The sequence below is a fragment of the Asterias amurensis genome, chromosome 15 (assembly GCF_032118995.1).
Source record: "Asterias amurensis chromosome 15, ASM3211899v1".
NCBI lineage: Eukaryota > Metazoa > Echinodermata > Asteroidea > Forcipulatida > Asteriidae > Asterias > Asterias amurensis.
The window spans coordinates 2,209,469-2,229,529 of NC_092662.1; the positions used below are offsets into that span (position 1 = coordinate 2,209,469).

At 38.6% G+C, this 20,061-nt stretch overlaps 1 protein-coding gene across 4 annotated transcripts in view; it reads right to left on the reverse strand.

Annotated features, from left to right (window-relative positions):
- The window catches only part of LOC139947890 (contactin-6-like), a 113,055-nt gene that overhangs the window by 15,397 nt on the left and 77,597 nt on the right, over positions 1-20,061 (reverse strand). For all 4 annotated transcript variants that reach the window (XM_071945730.1, XM_071945727.1, XM_071945731.1 and 1 more), the window contains exons 23-25: positions 15,098-15,221; positions 5,997-6,110; positions 4,661-4,840 (exon numbers count right to left, since the gene is read on the reverse strand). In XM_071945730.1, the coding sequence (XP_071801831.1) occupies positions 4,661-4,840; positions 5,997-6,110; positions 15,098-15,221 (418 nt within the window). The remainder of the gene's footprint in view (positions 1-4,660; positions 4,841-5,996; positions 6,111-15,097; positions 15,222-20,061) is intronic.

Consider the following 20,061-nt stretch of genomic DNA (forward strand, 5'->3'; position numbering starts at 1 on the left):
TCAGGATAAGTAAACAACAGCTTAATATCTGTAACAACAAGCAATATGCAACAACAAATGGTAATTTGGTTGGTAATCCTGTTTTTATCAAGGAAGGAATTTCATGCTAAGCAAATTTTTGTGCTAAGCAGCTCTAAAAACTTGGGTCCTGGCTGTTTTTCAGGATAAACACTTAGCCACACACATTGCATGACTCGTTTCATCACCTGAGTCATGACAAAAAAAATCCCAAACACAAAACAACAAATACAAAACTTTGGTAATTGCCAAGGCCCCCGTGATTTGTTCAGCGAAACAAGTTGGGCCTTAAGGATCGACGTCAACTGGTGGGGCTTAAATACCGGGGTCCTGGAACAGACATGATAAGGGTCCATGCTTGTCTTCCAGACAGATGGCAGCCTACAGCGAGACCGTTCTAAGACGCTCAGGAAGGATACGTTTCAATTGATCCATCTCCAGTCATTAACTTCAGACTTCTAATCAACCCCTAAAACTTCTTGAGTTGGAGGAGAGGGAGCGGGGAGGTTTGGTCTGCGTATTATTCAAAATGGTTTATTATTTGCAAGATACGTGGTCGAATTGAAGCGGGGTTGATTGATTAGGATCAATAGTTAAGGCGGGACCGTCTTGTTCTGCTTTCGGATGAGGCTGAATGGGTTTAGTGACAAGGCTGGAAAGTTTGTTTGACATGGTTTAAATTATTATCCGATTATGGTACTTTGGGGCAGCGGGGTTTTTGGGTGGAGGGTATCGTTACAGGGATGTGGTTTCTTAAAATGTTTGTTGTGCTTCACAGTGGAATCACAAGTGAGACTTGATTGATGGGTTGTCTGTTTGCTCCAGTCTTGAGGATGACTAGATTCGTCGTCGACAAGGCCAGAAAAGTTTGTCAATGATTTATATTTAGTGGTAAGACATGAACCAATTAAATTAGTCCAGTAGGCAATGGTAAAGTGATTGTTCATGGACCAGGGCTAAGTGATCGCACGCGAACGAACGAACAGTGTCTGGTCTTCAAACTCTGAGTAAATCAACATGTTTTTAACAGAAGGGTTTGAGAAAAGGTAGAGTCTTCCATGTGAACCCAAAACAGTTTTCTTTATTTTTTAGGTTTTTTTTTAAGAGCAAAAAGTATTGCAGAGTTAAGTACAAATGCCAATCCGCCAATGGCAGAATTGGGATAACTGCAACTATAATTAATGTGTCACGATTTTAAACAAACACTCCCAATTTAGTGTTTTGAGTTAAAGGCAGTGGACACTATTGGTAATTACTCAAAATAATTATTAGCATAAAACCTTACTTGATTACGAGTAATGGGGAGAGGTTGATAGTATAAAACATTGCGAGAAACGGCTCCCTCTGAAGTAATGTAGTTTTCGAGAAAGAAGTAATTTTCTACGAATTTGATTTCGAGACCTCAAGTTTAGAATTTGAGGTCTCGAAATCAACCATCTGAAAGCCACACGAAGTTGTGTGCTTTCAGATGCTTGATTTTAGGCATATGTTGAGATACACCAACTGTGAAGATTAGTCTTTGACAATTACCAATAGTGTCCATGTCTTTAAAAAACGGACCTAAAGGAATCGATGGTGTGGGGGGGGGGGGACACACTTTCAACTCTCAACAATACAAGAGGCAAAGGAGGGCATCCTGCTGAGATTGAGAGATTTTTGTCCAGTTGTGGACTGACAAGGAATTAAAGCATTATTCCTGAAGTGCTTTTAATTTTTGAAGAATGTATTTGCACGGACAACATGGGGGGCCGGGGTTGCTGTACTGTGTTACCTGATTAAAGAGAAGAATTTACAAGGCTGAACACTCTGCCGCAAGTTAAGCAAGACTAAGCACTCTTATACCAAGCCAATTTTGTTTAGTAATGCGATTATCCAACAATCAGTTATATACTGTAACGAAACTTTGTACGAACTTGCCGCTAATTTACTTCCTCAAGGAAGTATGTACTTTCAGCCAAATTGCCTGTAAATATGCTGATACTTCAACTGGACGCAGACCCACGTGCAGAAACACAAACCATTGAAAGCTTTAGCGAAGCTTAGCTTGTTTATCGATTGTCAGGAAACCATGAAAGCCGATGTGATTTTTCATCGTATTTGTTCCAAACAAGCAGAAAATGAGTCATGAATTAATTTAAATGGAACAAGTGCAGTATTCATGAAGACAATCAACGCGTAAGCCTACTGATCGAAATGTTGAGGTTGTTACACCGCTATCTCTTTTCAGAATCAAAACAAATCTCAACAAATGTTTAAATTGTAATGGATGTTAGATTTAAACGAGCTGCTGCAAACAATATTGAAGCTTGTTTTTCCTACCATGACATGTGACCCAGTGAGTGCCATCTTGTTATTTTTCTTTTTACATGATGGCGAGATAAACCTGACAACCCCATTTGTGCGCCAAGGTCTTAGTGTTACATGGTTTACAAATTGAAAACAAGACAGAAAATGGCAGTAACAAATAACTTTTTACAATCACTTAAAACATCTCAGTTAAAAATGTTAATCTAGAAATTTAAGAGAAGTCTTCCGAATTCTGAAAATGAGCAGAAAATAAAGCAAGCAAGTTCTCAAAAGAACATAAATCTACCTGGCAAGTAGATACACACATGGTGTTACCGCAAACCAAAAATATATATTGATACCTCACCATGCAATGCCTCAAATCCCATATAAAAAATTAAAAACTTTCAAAGTCTCGACCAGCCAAGTTTTTACTGACCAATTACTTCCACCTATAATGTAGGAAGTGACTTTTCATTTCTGAATGCGGCGTTCAGGAATTGGTTTTTTTTCTGTGCAGCCATTATGCACTCATTGGCTCACTATACTTCTCAGTTTGTTCAATTTAAACAACTATTACCTGTGCAGGTGGCCTTGCCGGACTTGAACTATAAACTACCCATCCTGTTAAAGTTGGCAGCTGTAATATGAACCAGGTAGTCTCTTTTAAAGGCTGTAATGCTTGTTAAGAGGAGCGCATGAATTGAGAGTGGCGGTTGTGCAGAATAGCATTAAGATTTTCTGCAGAAAAGGTCACAATTCTTGTTACTTAAAAATGAGGAAATTTTTTTTTTTGCTCAGACACTTTCTGTGCTTACAAATAGTAACACAATTTTGCTGCATGAAGTTGGGTTTTAAGTCGATGTTACAACCAAGCATTAGCCACTGTTGAAGCTTTTAAAGCATAAGAATAAAGCCAAAGTTTAAAATTACGAAAGCCTGGACTTTTTTTCAAGAGATCACCTAACATCACAAGGCCGGACAGCTACACTTTGCAAACTGCCACCAGTTTTAACCTACTCCTGGGGCTGAAACAGGGTTACCCCTCCTTTACAGTCCATGTAGGCATGGATATCATCCAATAGGGGCAGAATTCATTGCCTTCCCAACTTTCTGAAAACTAGGCACAGTTGAAACCAGCGCAAAACTTCAGCTAATTATGCCCGACACTATTAGAGCTTAAAATGCAGCATGGTCGGTGCGACAACAACAAGTCTACAAAATTGAGATTAGAAAAGCCATCCAGTGGAGAGACAATAAGAGAGACCATAACAACACAAAGAAATTGCAAACAAATGTATAAATTTCTGCCGAGGAAAACACTAGTAATGACCCAAGCTGTAACCCAACAAAGTGCCATTCAACAACTTCTGTAAAGTCTAGAGAAAACTCCGCCCATCAACAAACAAGTACTTTGTTATTAAAGGAACACGTTGCTTTGGATCGGATGAGCTTGTCTATGAAAAGCGTTTGAAACCGTTTGTTATGAAATGCATATGGTTAGAAAGATGTTTTAAAAGTAGAATACAATGATCCACACAAATATCACTCAAAATTGCACGGTTTTCATTTTACGTCGCGAACTAACACGGTCGGCCATTTATGGGAGTCAAAGTTTTGACTCCCATAAATGGCCGACCGTGTTTGTCAACGAGGTAAAACGAAAACCACGCAATTTCGAGGCATATTTGTGTAGATAATTGTATTCTACTTTTACAACATCTTTCTAACCATATCGATTTTATAACAAACGGTTACAGGGCGCTTTTCAAAGACTAACTCGACCGATCCAAGGCAACGTGTTCCTTTAACTATTACAATACATTTTTCAAACAATGCAATCCTATAATGATGAATTACTCACTCCTTGACTCACTTTGGTATTACATTACAGAAACAATACTGTATACTAGATAAGATCATAACCAACATGATAAACAAAAGCCGACGCCAAAAGTCGCCGACAAAAAAACCAAATACCCCACACACTACAGTGACTCACAGCGTGGGTTACACCTTGTCGTCCAAACAAGTTTTACATGTGTCCCCGCCAAATTGACACAATGGCAAACACCTAAACCGGCCCGATCTGAAAGTCCACAGCGAGCCAAATCTAAATTGGATCTAATGTACGCAGTTGACTTACCCCACAAACACACACAGATGTATCTTGACGATGAAGTACAACCGCCGAAGTTTCAAGATGTGCGAGTATTTGTTTTTCAAACTTCACCCCCTTAAGAATTCCCAAGAGATCTGAGAGAGTGAGTACGTGCTTCGCGTTCCCCTAAAAACCCACGTCGTCGTCTTTTGAAAGAGAAGTTTAGGTCTGCGGGAAGAGAAAATAAGGACTTACCCCTCACTCCCCCTGTCACTACACTCAGGATGTCAGTGGTAACTTCCTGGGGAAAGTCTGCCGTGTACGTGATGACATAGGCCAGGATTACTCCATTGCTTTCAGAGGGGGGTTCCCAGCTGAGGTAGATGTAGTCGGAGCCAACTTCAGAGGCTGTGATTGATCTGACGAGTCCGGGAACTAGCCGGAGGAATTGAGGTAACAAGTTAGTTAGAGATTGGGTGTGAAATGATGAGTTTTTATGCCGCAGATATTCTTGGGATTTTTATTTTGTTTTTGGATCTCCGAGCCACACACAGAGTAAGTGAAAAACTTACATATTCCCCAAATCGACTGTGAGAATTCATACTAACCCTTCCCAAATAATTGAAACAATATTGGCAGATCGGTTTACAAGTTAGTCAACACTAAGTCATCAAAGGAAATAGCCTTGAAAATGATTCGCCTTTGAACCAGAAATTTTGAAATTTTCAGCTTGCGATGGATCATGAAAATTAAAGTAGTATACAACTAGAAATTAAAACTGTTCTTTTTTAATAATAGACGAAAAATCAATTAAAGAGTTTGACTTTGACTTCGCCAGCATGTGCCGTGATTGTGCAAATAAAGTAAGACTATGAGTCTACCAATGACATCACTACTTCTGTGACATCACCGCATGTTGCTTAGCAACCTTGGTGACATCACTAGCCTTGCCCTGTGGCAAACATTCAATGACATCATCTTTATATTTAAAAGTTTGTATGCCATTGTGTTTGAACATTAAAGTGTCAAATTGGCCATGCCAGACTACAACCCCTTTTTTAATGAGGAATACTTGAACTTTCTTACAAGAACATGAACTATATGTTTAAGAATTTAACAATAAATATATAAATAGATATATTGAGATTTTGTAACTGTAAAGAAGTTTAACTTAGATTGTCTGCAAAGTCGCAGTTATAATATCAGATTTGAATGAAAACAGTTTGGTTTTGTCACACAAATAACAAGCAAAGATTCCCTGCTAACCTGTGAAATACACTTGACGTAAGCGCAACATTCCCTACTTTCTTAAGCGCCGGTTATTTGGTTGCAATAAGCAGAGCCATGATATTCGGCAGCAATACCATCAGGGTCTATAAATCTTAAATGTACATCAGCTCCAAAATCTTCACCTCTCCCCCTAAATGAAAGCAACCAATGCTTCACCTTATTATCAAATTAAGGAGAACCCAACAAATCTTAAGGTGTCATTCTCACTTTGAATTAGCAAATATCCTTGATGTAAGAAGTCCGAATACAATACAATACTTTGCGGAGTTTGCAAATTGACTGAATGGGGAAATATTCTTACTTCCTTCCTGTGTTGAGGCAGATGTTTCTAGCGATGGGGGACTCTCTAATCGAACGCCATCCACTAGGTTGTAGGCAACCATCTGGGCGAAGTAGAGTGTTGCGACCTCCAAACCTGACAAAGGGAAGAAAAAAACAATTAAGTGTCTTTATCAAGATTTTTATTTTTTTTTTTCCTTCTTTTTTTCTTCCTCAAATTTTAAATCCTGAAAAATGCCTAGCGTTGTCCACTTGTTCTTGACACAAAACCCCTAAATTTTTATTTTCAAAGGATTGATCTTATTCATAATTTTCAAGTCATAATAATCCGGAGGGACCTCTCCAGACTGGGCACTGGGGTGGTCTGGGAAGGAGGCAGAAGTGGCAGCTCAAGACCAGTCTATTTAGAAAATTCTCACAAGTCAGGCAGCCGGTGCAAAAATGCATGATGCTAACTGATGATCATGATAATGATGTTATGTGTACACTTTGTGACTGGTACCCTGCTTATTTTTGCTTATCAGAAAGTTGTTAAGCATAATTCTCTGCTTATGCAGCCCTAAGAAATTGGGTCCAAAAATCAACATCCAGCTACACCTCCCTTCCAATGTCAAACGATCACGAAATAGGTCATTTTAACCCGGAATGGTTCCAATTACATTCATCATATCCTATCAGCTTAAAATGAAACCCAACTCTCGCCCTCTGAGACCCAACGCCACAGCACCGACTTTCTCATTTCACAAATTGAATCATTTCATAATCCATAGCTTCAATCTGCTGATAGATGATTTCTATAGAAACACAAGCCACAGATGGCAGTATATGAATGCAAGAATTAAGTTGTCATTCATTTACCACTGCCGACGAGTTTATTGCGTTTAGGCGGCTTCCCCCTAAGCCCCCACAAGACCCCCCTACGATCCCCCACTCAAGATAAATATTCTGCACTAAATTTCCATCCAGATTTTGCAGGCTGCGAAGTGAAACTTTTGACATAAAAAGTTTGTTTTATAAGGACGAGATAACCTAAAATTATGAATCATAACATGGAGAAAGTGTGCATTTCATGCTCCTTTGCGCATGACAATTGTTTTCATTCTACTGGACTCCATATTGAAAATTCACAAAAATATCTCTTTTTTTGAATTGGACAAAGCACTATGAGACTTCATTGTATTTTTGCACTACATAAAAACTGTTATCATTAACTGTTAAACATAAACATATTAAATGTTAAACATTATTATTATTATTCTATGGCTGATATGGGCTGCAGAAATACTCAAATTTCATCCGGTGCGCAAACAAAATGTTTTCAGTAATTTCAAAATGTTTACAAAATGCAGGCACTAACCAACATCTAAAAGACTAAAAAAACAAGTGTTACACAACAAAGCAAACTTACTTTTTTGTGATTTAACATCTAAGCAGCAAAGAATTCTAAAACCTTACAGAAATTTCCATGTGACAAAATGCCTTTTACTGGTAAAAGACCACTGAATACTCAACATGTGAATGTACAATCTACACACAAACATGACAAACTTCCTGAGACTTGGCAACAAAAAAATAAAAGTGCTGACTCCCTCGAGACAACTCAAGATAAAGGAGAAACCTTCAGACCTTCCTCATGTCTCCATGTTTATCTCCTTTCATGTCAACGCACCAGGAAAGCTTCAATTGTCGAGTTTATTCTTTCGGAACCCTTCAATAGTGGAGACGTTTTCATTCTCGGGAATCTATTATTGGGGAGTCAATTTTCGTCCATTTCCTTTCAGGAAGCTGGCTTTGTTACAGTTCAGTAGGTTTGTATAGTTGACTTGATGATATATGTATCTGTTATCATACTGTGTCCATGTTTTGTATGGCTTCCTGACAACTCAGTGCAAATTAAGCCACACAAGTCAAAATTATGATTGAGACAAGTCTAGTTGGATTTAGACTCAATTTGACTTCTTCAGCCATTACAAAATAAAAATGGGAGGTGGTGTAAAAAGTGAAGACAAAAATTCAAACTGAAAAATATTAACAAGAATTGAAATGGACCACCAGACAAACTGTACTAAACATGAGGCATGGCTTTATAAAAAAATAAAATAAAAAATTATAATAATAATCTATTAGCTGCAAACTGCCTAGTCTACCGTCCAAAACAACAAAATGGTTTGTGCAAATTGGATTTAAATGACCAGTGTGGAGTCTTTCAAAAAGTGTTTCTATAGCCTTTGACATAGACTCTGCTAGGGTTAAAACGTAAGGCCATTCAACACTTTGTGCAAAGAAAGTGGGCAAAAGTTAAAAACTTAAGTTACTTTAATAAAGTTTTGAGGCGTTGCATGGCAAGATCAGCTATTTCTTGTAAATGCTTGCAGGAAAAACCATGTAACAAATCAAGAAGTATTGGCCCAGAGAAAGGCTATTTATATTTAGTTGGCTCTCGTCATCAGAGACCCAACATGGCTGCCACAGAAGTATCTATTCAAAGGTTTTCAAAGTCCATGCTGACTTTTCTTCTGTAATAATACAGAATACTTTTGAAACATACAACAGAAAAGAGACAACCACCCGGAGAAAAGGACCTTGCAAAGGAAAACAAACAACTTAGATTTAATTTGGGGGTCTTCACGGATGCGTAAAGCTCTGGCCATCATCGAGTAGTGGAAAAAAACACCAGACCACCTCCGGTTATTTTGTCCCATCAGCGTCTGGGGATATCGAGTTTCGTACTGGGGCACACTCTCCGCAGAAAAGGACGCCATCGCTGTGGTCAGCGCAATAAATCTTCCGCTTGAGGAAACGGTTTATTATAATGAGGACACCATTAATAAGATGGCATCAGGGTGTCCGGGTCAGCTTTGTTATTTGGTACCCCCCCCCCCATCACCTACTCCATCGAAGACAACGCCGGTGTTCATTTCCTTTGTGAGCATTGATGACGGTTTGCAGTGGTGTTGTCTGATCTGTTTTTGTTGTTTGTTTCAGAAAACATGCTTTATCAGATCCAAGCTGATAATCAAAACAAATTGCTAATTGATATTTGAAAAAAATAGAACTCAATCCTCAAATTGAGTTTTCCTTCTGCCAACCCCGCATTCATTTCCTTTGTGATTTTGATGAAGGTTTGCAGTGGTGTTGTCTGATCTGTTTTTTGTTGTTTGTTTCAGAAAACATGCTTCATCAGATCCAAGCTGATAATCAAAACAAATTGCTAATTGATATTTGAAAAAAATAGAACCCAATCCTCAAATTGAGTTTTCCTTCTGCCCACTCGGCATTCATTTCCTTTATGAGCATTGATGAAGCTTTGCAGTGGTGTTGTCTGATCTGTTTTTTTATATATTTTTTTTATAGACAACAAGCTTGATCAAACCCAAGGTGATAAACAAAAAAGGCATTTTATTAGTTGCAGTACTCGCTGCTAAAACTAAGGATTTCAATTTGAACTGAACAGTCTAACAGTGGTTTAGTGGTAAGACATCTGCTCTAGCAATGTAAGGGTCCTGGGGTGGATTTCACAAAGAGTTAGGACTAGTCTTATCTCGAGTTAGGACCAGTTACTCGTCCTAACTTAGGACTATCCATGCAGTTTGTATATCTTCTAGGACTAGTCCTAAATTAGGACTAGTCCTAACTCTTTGTGAAATCCACCCCTGGGTTCGAATCCCACCCAAATGGTTTGCCAGTGGATTTTTTTTTCACAGATCTCGGGAAAGTAGTCAGTATACAGTGCTTAATACACATCAACTTAAGGGTACAAGCAAGTTATAACAGAAAGGGCAAACTGCTATATTGGGGAGAAAAAAAAAAGAAAAAAAAATGAGAGCCCAATCTTCAAATTGAGTTTTCCCTCTACCAACTCTCATGTGCGGTGCTACCTCAAAACATTTTGCTCAAAATAAGATTTATCCTGCATGCTGGTGCCATCTAAGTCTAACATTGTACATTGATATTAAAAGGATCCATGTAGTGCATCAGTATCAACTAAGTAAAAAGTGTCGAGAGCATGTGTACTTTTCATTGCCAATGACCGTGCATGACCTATCAAAATATTTTTTGCAATTTCATGCCTAAATATAGGTATACTGTAGATAAGAGCAGTCTGTCAGAAAAAACTTGATCGAGTCAAGATATTTAATTTAACATTTCCAAATGTAGCTCTTTCCAATTCCGACAAATTATTTTTAAAAAGAAAAAAAAAACCTAACCAATCGCTGTCAATGATTTCTGGTAACAGTTATTAATTATTGATGATAACGTTATGTAGTTGTACAATTAGTCAGTTGGTTCCTGCCAAGGTCAAGTTTCATCATAAGGTTACAATGTCCTTGTAACAGGAACTAGACCTAGTCAAAAGGAAGGGTGTTGAGAGTTGAGATGTTCCTCTGACAAGCATTTCCAGGGGTGCGAAGATCTGGGATAAGGCTAGGACGGGGGTCGCTTTTTAAAGCTAGTAAATCATAAATTACGGAGAGCTATAAATCTGAATCTTATCATACCATAGGAAACAACTATTACACATTTTAAGTCACTGAGAAATGGTTTTTGCTATAACTTATTTCTGAGTGGAGGACATTTCCGCGGCCGTAAATTATAAATTAACGAAAACCCATAAATCTAAATTACAAAGCATGTTAGGTGGAAAGGAGTAATTAATATTTTACCTTTGCGCTGACCGTGCGGATATTTTTATGAAATAGATTTTGTTTTCATCTTCAAGGTAATAAATTATAAATTACTCATACCTAGAAATCAATGAGTCCAGTAGAGAAAAAATGTAAATATAAACAGGAAAGCAGTTGTTAAAATTGAATCCAGGTAAGGCCACGTTGTAGTTTTTGACGTCAGACTTGTCATTTGGTCATCGGTTTGGACAAGTTAAAGGTTAGTAAGGAGCCACACTGTCGCAGAACATTTCCTTTTTGCTGCGTTTAGATTTTTAAAGATATACCATGTGGTACAGACCACTTAGTGACATCACATTTTGGTTACAGACTGCGTATAGGGTGTCATGTGTGAGTGGTTTAGAGCAACAAATTCAAGTTCTGGTGGTTACGTCATCGGAGTGTGGGGTCGAATACTGGTCATGAAACTTGTATCCTTGAAAACAATGACACTTTCTTCCTTGTCTACTCTCCATTTGAGTTGTTGGCTAGAACAGTGTTAAAGGAACACGTTGCCTGGAATCGGTCGAGTTGGTTTTTGAAAAACGTTTGTAACTGTTTGTTATAAAATGCATATGGTTAGAAAGATTGGTGGATTACAATGGTCCACACAAACAAGCCTCGAAATTGCACGGTTTTCTTTTTACCTCGTCGACTAACACGGTCGGCCATTTATGGGAGTCAAATTTTTAACTCCCATATATGGCCAACCGAGTTAGTTCGCACAGTAAAAGGGAAACCACGCAATTTCAAGGCAAATGTGTGTGGATCATTGTATTCTACTTTTAAAACATCTTTCCAATCATATGCAACAAACGGTTACAACTGCTTTTTATAGACCAACTCGTCTGATCCAAGGCAACGTGTTCCTTTAAGTTTGCTTTTCTGAGAGTCCTTGGCTTCAGAATTAATCAATTAAATAAAAAAAAACACCTCTGTCTTGTACAGTCTTTAGCCCATAGAAATTCTACTCTTCCTCTCCATATACATTGTGTAGTCTCGCCCAGACGCAATGTTTTGCCCGCCGCTGGCAAATGCAAAATGACAATGATTTCCTGGTGTACTGGTGTAAGGAAACCAAATAAACCACGGGCGTTCCCTACTGTCTCAATTAGTTTATGAAATGGTAACTGTGTTTGAGAAAGCTAGTTTGTCTTTTTTTGTTTTCATGAACCCATCATATTACCCTACTTCGCAGGGGCATCTATAAGCATAAAAAAGTTTGAAGAATTTTTCAAGAACAAATTTGCATTTCTGACTTCCAAAATCTTAGAAGAACAATTTATGCAGCAAACTAGATACCATCAAATTGGTTTAACTGCAGACCAAACTGCGTGTTCTTTATCTACTCTGTGGTTAGCAGCAAGACAAGTTCTTACAAGAACAATTTGCGCAGCGAAGTAGATACAATCAAAATGGTGTAACCACAAACCAAAATGCGTGTTCTTTATAATTACCACAGGCAGATATGAGTTAAACAGACAGGGAACGATTTCAACCAGCAATTTTGGAGAGCAAAATATTTAGACCACACATATTTGGGGTGCAGGATGAATGCAGATATTGAATAGCAAATGGTGATTTTGAGTAGCAACCAGGGTCCAATTCCATAGAGCTGCTAAGCACAAAATATTTGCTTAGCATGAAATTTCTTCCTTGATAACAACAGCCTAGGACTACCAACCAAATTTCCTTTTGTTTCATATTGCTTGTTACTGGTATTCAGCTGCTTATCCTGAAAATCACGTAGAAATTTCCTTGGTTATGCTGTTTTTATCAAGGAAGAAATTTCATGCTTAGCAAGTTTTTGTGCTTAGCAGCTCCATGAAATTCGGCCCAGGACATTTTGTAAAGCATTTTGCCATACTATAAAACCTGAAAACCAAAGCTCTACTGAAAACTAAAAGAAAACTTCTCCATGAAGAGTCACAATACCAGATCAACTTGGCCATTTTGTATTCAACTACAATGCAGGGTTTGAAACTTTGCATGATTTGAAGTATAATCAGGTGATGTTTGCGGTACCACCATGTGAAAATCTCTTTTGAGTAGCTTTTTTGTCGGTTCTGAAAAGAACCGGTTGGTAACAACTCAATCTTTCGATCAGTATGCTCTGATCGTCTTCAACTACAATATGATCACTATGTTAGTGTTATACTTTTCCAAGGAGTTTGATGGAAAAAGGTTCTTCCTTCCCACAAAAGTTCTTGATTCTTCAACGATATGATCACTGGCTGTTAAAGTTTTTCCTAGCTCCCCTAAAAAATTCTTGATTTTGATGGATTCTTCTGATGGTCTTGATTATCGACCATCCTGAGCAATGACTTCACCTGGTATTTACTGTCATTCTCAAGATGAAATTCTCTACTCTCCAAGATGGATAGGGTTATTATAGATCCACTTCCACCAACAGCAAAAAAATACAACAAATTTTTACAAAGTCTTCTTTTTTTCAGCAGATTTGTTTTGAAGATTTCCAGAGATAAGTTTGTTATGTGAATGAATCTTGATTCATATCGACAAGTGAGCTGAGTTTCTGCATCAATTCGATAGATCAAAATTTCCCAGTTTTTTACCAATAAAACTCTGTTAGAGATTTACTAAATGTAGATATACAAAATGGAAAAAAAAAAAGGCAATAGCTATACATTCGGTTGTTAAAAATTGTGCATGGTTTTTTACTATTTTCTCCATGACTCACACATTGGGTAAAGCCTAAAATGTTGTAGATTTTTTATTTCATGGTTGTTCACACACAGTATGAACATTGTGACTATTTTGTCAACTCTACCAACCCTGTGTAGCACCTTTAAAATTAAAGTGCATGTAACATCGTTGTTAAAAAACGTAATAACCCAAGGGCCCCCTCATGTTTTCTTGTCCTCTTTCTTTTTTTGTTGCAAGTTACCCCCTGGAGCTATAAATAAATCCCCTAATGCTCACGAGCGAGCCAAGAACAGGGCTGCATCCGTCACGGCCGCTAAACAAATTATTATGAAAAGGTTATACGGGTGTTTTTGGACGTAAAATAGACTGTGAGAAAATAAAGCAAGTCTGGGACTTGTTTCCTTGCATCAGGGGGGGGGGGGGCAAGAAGGCCCTCGTGGGATGGTCGAAGACCTTGAGCTCGCTTTGAACTTAAGCCGTTCGCAAGTTTGACTTGAATAATGTCTGGTACAATGACTTGCTTAGTTACAAATTACGGATTAAATATAAATTCCTCAGACTATATCGAGACGGTTTGTATGTCACATGGTTCCGGGCAAGCTTGATAAAGCAAACTCCTGGGCCCAATTTCATTGAGCTGCTTAAGCAGAAAGGACAATTGTTTGCTTACAGAAAAATGTTACCGGCCAAACTACCATGTCATGTGTACAAATTGTGATTGGTTTTCCTGCTCTTTTCTGCTAAGAACAAAATTGTTAAGCAATATTTTTTGCTGAAGTACTCTATACAATTGGGCACAGGAACAGGTAAAGCCCAGTACCATTGTGCCATACACATTTATTTAGGTCGTTTACTGTCGCTTACATCCGACATAGAATTTGTCTCCTATAGTCCGAGGAATTCAAATGTAAGTGCTTACTTGTGACTGAAGCAAGCCTATGGGTGCGTTCGATAAGCTTCCCTTGGTCGACCCCGCAGTGCTCACTCGGGTGAGCCCCTGACAAGAGCTATTCGAACGATCACACTCGCCCTCTCGTGGTGATGGCATGCACCTCAGGTCACCCCTCCCAGTGACCCACTCCACAAGCAGGGCCACTGGTGGCTGACCCGGGTGAGCCCTGTCAAAGCTATCTGAACGTACCAGGGCAGACCGGGGTCAACCCAGGAAAGCTAAACGAACGTACCTATTGTAACATAACTTGTCCCACTGGCTATTCAAAGAAAAAGGAAAAAGCAAACCCTGTAACTCTTAAAGAATCTTCTTGATATGTGGAAGAATTTGAGGGAAAAGTGTAGGGGGGGGGGGTGGCATTTCTTGCCCCGCTTCTTGTAAAGAGTCTTACTCCCAATAATCACTATGGATGTTCAAGATTCAATGGCCTGACATCCTTGATCCTAGCGGGATCTTGAGTCAAGAGCTCAAGATCCTTCTACCGGATAAACATGCCAAACCTAGACAGTTAACTCATCCATCCACCAGACGACGTCATTCTCTGGTAGCAGCAAACATGGCTCATCAGCTGAGCCCAATTTCATAGAGCTGCTTAAGCACAAAAAGTAGCTAAGCACAACAAATTATGCTTACCAGAATAAGGTTACTATAATAATAGTGGGTATTTATATAGCGCATTTTCCATATATACATGTTAAAATGCGCTTTACAGTTATACTATTAACAGAACAGGTGAGTTTTGAGCAGTTTTTTAAGATATTGACAGATTGTTGATTACGAAGAGATATCGGTAGTTTAATCCAAATAGTAAGAAAAAACAATGAGTTTTGAACCACTTACCGGTAAGAACCAAGAAGTTATCCGATCCTGGGACGTCTAATGTCTGTCTGCTCATTGAGTTCTGAGACCAATAGGTCACCAAGTAACCATCGATGGGACCAAACCGATCAGCCTTGGGTAAAGCCTAGCAAATACAAAAAACGACAACAAATGAGACAATAAGTTTTTTTATGTTGAACGTCTTCAGCAGAATTCGTCTTCCTGAACGGATTTTGAAAATGCTACCACCTAGTGAAATCAAATTTTCACAAGTTCGTTTTATTGTGTATAAATACTTGTGTGTAGGATTAAAACAATCAAACAGTTCAAAAACGTCCCATTATTGATGATATATCTGTGTTACATGTACCATACCTGTTCACCATCTCACTCGATATAATTTTACCATACATGCGTAAAAACAAAATTGGAGTGTTCCCATTTGCCCGTAACATGCTCTCACAACTGAGTTGGACAAATCACCACTCACACATCAGCAAAGAGCTGTTTAAGTAGAAAATACTGCTTTAAAAAAATTGTGCTTGGCAAAATTGCGCAGGATACCAGCCACAGACAGTACAATGTGAGATGGTATTTTGGCCGGTACCCTTATACTGGTAAGCATAATTTTGTTGTGCTTGTTTGTGCTTAAGCAGCTTTATGAAAAAGGGCCCAGGTGCTCTATTCCATTAGTCTGGCCCCATTTAGAAACCAATGCTATTGAAAATTAATGAAGTACAGGAATCTGACTCAGATTGCCACTACGTGATGAACTGCTAATAAGTTTCAGGTGCCCTATCAATTATAAGCATCTTTACTTCATAAAGAATCAAGGTACCAGTCCAGACCTTCAGATGTACCAGCCTTGAAAAAGTTTAAAAGTTCATTCTACCCTTTTTCTTTTCTGTTCAGAAAATGACAAAATCTGTTCCAATTCATTACAGTATGGAAGTCTACCACCTGCTTGTCATCCATTTCACCTTCTACACACGTTTCACATTTTCCCTGAAAATGACAAACATGCCAGATAGAATAAACTTCAATGGGTCTTTGGCACAGTTCTTTGGTAGTCTTCAACTACGCCAATTGGTCCGAAGTGTTTTTTCCCCCTTAATTATCGTCGGTGCTTAGTCCAAAACCTTTCTAATCCATAGGAAAGACACATAAATATGACTGAACGGGTTTTGCCGACTGCAAATTGACGCTCTGCTTTGAGAAAATTAAGTATGACTAAGCGATGTTCCTCCTTAAACGCTAAGATGCTACAAGTATTTCTGAAATCAGTCTACGGCCAGACTTCCTTGATAAGTCGTCAGCTGCGATTGATTAAAAGTTGGCTTAACCGAAGCTCATGGGGATTTCCATTGTTACACGGAAAAAGTACAGCATTGGTAATTTTTTAGCGTCTCTTGTTAGCGCATGCTTAGTAGTAATCTGTTTTTGTTACAAGGAAAAACTACAGCAACGGTAATTCTTTTAATGTGTCTCTTGTTAACGCATGCTTAGTCTCTTTAATCTGATTTGTTAACTCACACTTAGTCTCTTTAATCTGTTTATCAAAACATGCTTAGAAACAAACAACCTGTGTATAGGTTTAACTTGTTAAGTTTATCGATACAAACACATTTTGGTGTTCGTTAGTTTGGGGGCTTCTTTTCCTTGGAAAAAAGCAACCTTTTCTTGGAAACAAAAATTTTAGTCAAAAGGTCCAATGTGGAGTTTTGGATGAATTAAGGGAAGGGTCTTTATCCATATTATAAGGAAGACGAGAACAGAAGATTATATGTTTGGTTTGCGGTAACACCATGTGTGTATCTACTTGCTAGGTAGAGTTTGTTCTTAGACAACTGTCTTTCTTTATTCTACTACTGCGGAGTAGATTTATCTGATGTTTGGGAGACTTCTCAGTTCTAAAAAGAACTATCCTGCTTTTTAACTACTACCCTGGCGGAAGGTATAGAATGTTAGCTGGGACTACAATAGCTTTAAGTAGAAGATTGTCCAAAACTTTCTGCATGCATACTCCACACCCAAGGGTAAGAAATCTTGAAATAAGGTCAAAATATAAACTCTGAAGGATAAGGAATGGGATTAAGTGGATGGATCAACAAGGATTAACAGTATTAACCCTGTCTTGATAGACCTCCTCAACCTCAGGTGCGAACATCAACAGTTTGACAGCTTCTTGACCTGACGTGTTGAAAGGTCAAACCACGCCTGACCACAACCAAGTTGTATCCCTGAAGACAAGTAGCACACAATTATGTGTCGTGCAGAAAAGCTCTACTCAACAAAAACTAGTCACCGGTCAAAGTGTCAATTGAGGTATATCATTTTGTGAAAGGTATACCAGTAATTCAGCTGAGCAATACAGGCTGATATTGGGCTGAGAAAAACCACCAAGGCCCATTAATTTCATGACTCTGCTTACTGCCGAGTTCTGCTCTTTCGATCACCATTCTCTGCTTACTGTAAAAGCGCTAAATATCTTTAGCTGTGTAAGCAATAAATGCCTAGTGCTGTGGAGTACGCTCGCAAACAAAAATACCTGCAAACCATGCAAATGCCCTTGATGAAGCGCACAGTTCCCTGTGTCAATTCATTGCTTACTTTAAGCTGAGCCATGAAATTGGGCCAAGAGCTAAGCCCCCAAAAACATGCTTTAAAAAAAATGTTTTCCCTCACTACTTTTCATTCATTATCCCATGATGAGAGGGAGCATAAGTTCCAATTAAGGTGTTTCAAACCATGCATGTAAATGGACAATTGTCTCACTTGTCTTCAGTTTGTACAACATGTTCCGCAGGCCGTCCTAAAAATATAAGATTGAGGCAGTATGTCCTCTGATGATGATCCTCCCAAATGACTAATCCAGACGTATTAATTTCAAAGTGAAAACAAAAGTCGGAAAAGAAATAAAATTAACGGCTGCTGAAGGGTGACATTTGAATAAGCAAGCCCCCTCGGAAAAAGTTCATGTCATCACCCTGGTCTCGTAGCCTTTGCAGGGGAGAATCCCCAGGCAGGGTCCTAACCACAGACGCTTCGGACGTCCAAAGTTGTATTTTCGAAACAGGACAGAGATATGGTTTGATTTGCCGCGTGCGTGAACGTGACGACAAAAAGGTTACAGCGGGGTTGCCTTTAATTGTTCCCATACGTATGCCCATCGGCTAAGAGAAGGAATCCTGCTAATACAGTAAGGGGGGAAGTCGGGACCCGTTTTATATTTCTTTCTCTTTCTCCAGGAACTTTATTTTTGAGACTGGGGAGGAGTTGATGATGTGAATGTTGCACCCTCTAAGGGGGTGTGCTTGGGAAAGATATGGACTCAACTTGGGGGAATTGCCTGTGAACTTAAGGAAGTCCGTGCACAAATGACAAATGACTTTATCTTGGGATGGGATCTTACATAATATCAGACGTCAAGGCTGATGTACAAGAACTAGAGGGCATACAGAACACTGCAACATGACCATGCAAGAATTATTTTTGCCAATTGAGACAAATCTGACCCATCATATTAGGGTGTAATGGCGGAGTGGTTTAGAGAATCAAATTCAAGTTCTGGTGGTCGAGGGTTATTTTGAATCACACTCATGACACTTGTGTCCTTGGGCAAGATGTTTTTCTATGCTTTTTATATACCAGGGGTACAAATTGGTAGCTGTGAGGGTAGAGGTTGATATTGTGTTTGAAAAAGGCCTTCAAAACGCCATGCAGCTCAGGGTTGTATACTCCCCAAGGAGCTGAGAAAGATTAAAAAGGAATTTCATGGCCCAATGACTGTGGCACTAATGTAAAGCGCATTGGTACGGTTACTGTATTGTAAAATTGCTATAGAAGAAATAGTTGTTATTACAATATGGTCATTCTTCAGTTTACACAACCAACATTTTCATTATAGGCAGGGATTTTGGTAACGATATAACTCAATGCACCAAAGCCAAAACTTAAGATTTTTTTTAAGGTTAAAAGTTATTTGCACTTTCTTAGCAAAGAACTCTTTGTGATGAGAGATGACACTCAGTGGCCATTTCCATAGATTGGAATTGAGTCATGACCTGTTGGATCCACTCTCATACAAAAAGTAAACATTGTTTGTCACATATTAAATCAACCATGTGTAAATGGTTACAAACAATTTAACACAAACATTTTGTAACAAGAGTAATGTTTAAAAGTATTATACAAGATTGGTTGAGGTGACAAAATAGTCACAGACAGTGATCATGTTTTGTGTGATCAACCATTGTACATGAAGTAACAAATTTGGGCTTCATCCGTTGAGTGAGTTAGGAGCGAATAGTGAAAAACCACGCACGTTTTCCAGAATGTAAACACACTATCCAGTGATTACAGCATACAATGGGAGATTTTTGGCTGTGGCTTGCGGCTGCTGGACCACAGTGAGTACCTACTCAATTTTCTCAAAAGACAACACCAAATCTCTGTGTTACTTATGAAGACCTTTGCCGTCTTTCCTTGGGTCAGGTTAGGGTTTAAAGCCATTGGACACTTTCGGTGAACAGTATTGTCCAAAGGCCCACACTTCGTGTATCACAAATTTTATATAAAATAACAAACCTGTGGAAATTTAGGCTCAATCGGTCATCGGAGTCAAGAACGGGAAAACCCACCCTTGTTTCCGCACGTTTCACTGTGTCATGACATGTGTTTAAAATAAATCCGTAATTCTCGATATCGAGAATTGATATTGTTTTGATGCTTTTTTCAAAAAGTAAAGCATTTCATGGAATAATATTTCAAGAGAAGTCTCTCACCATTACCTTCTGTAAACCCTGTAAGTTATTTGTAAATCTGTGAACTTTTATTTATTTTATCTGTACCGAAAGTGTCCAATGGCTTTAATTGGATGGCAACGATATGGTCAAACGAAAAAAACCGATTACCGTACTCAAAGAGCTCCAAAATGTTTGGAAAAATACTACCGCTGATGGGTGGAAAATATTTTCCCTCAGAAT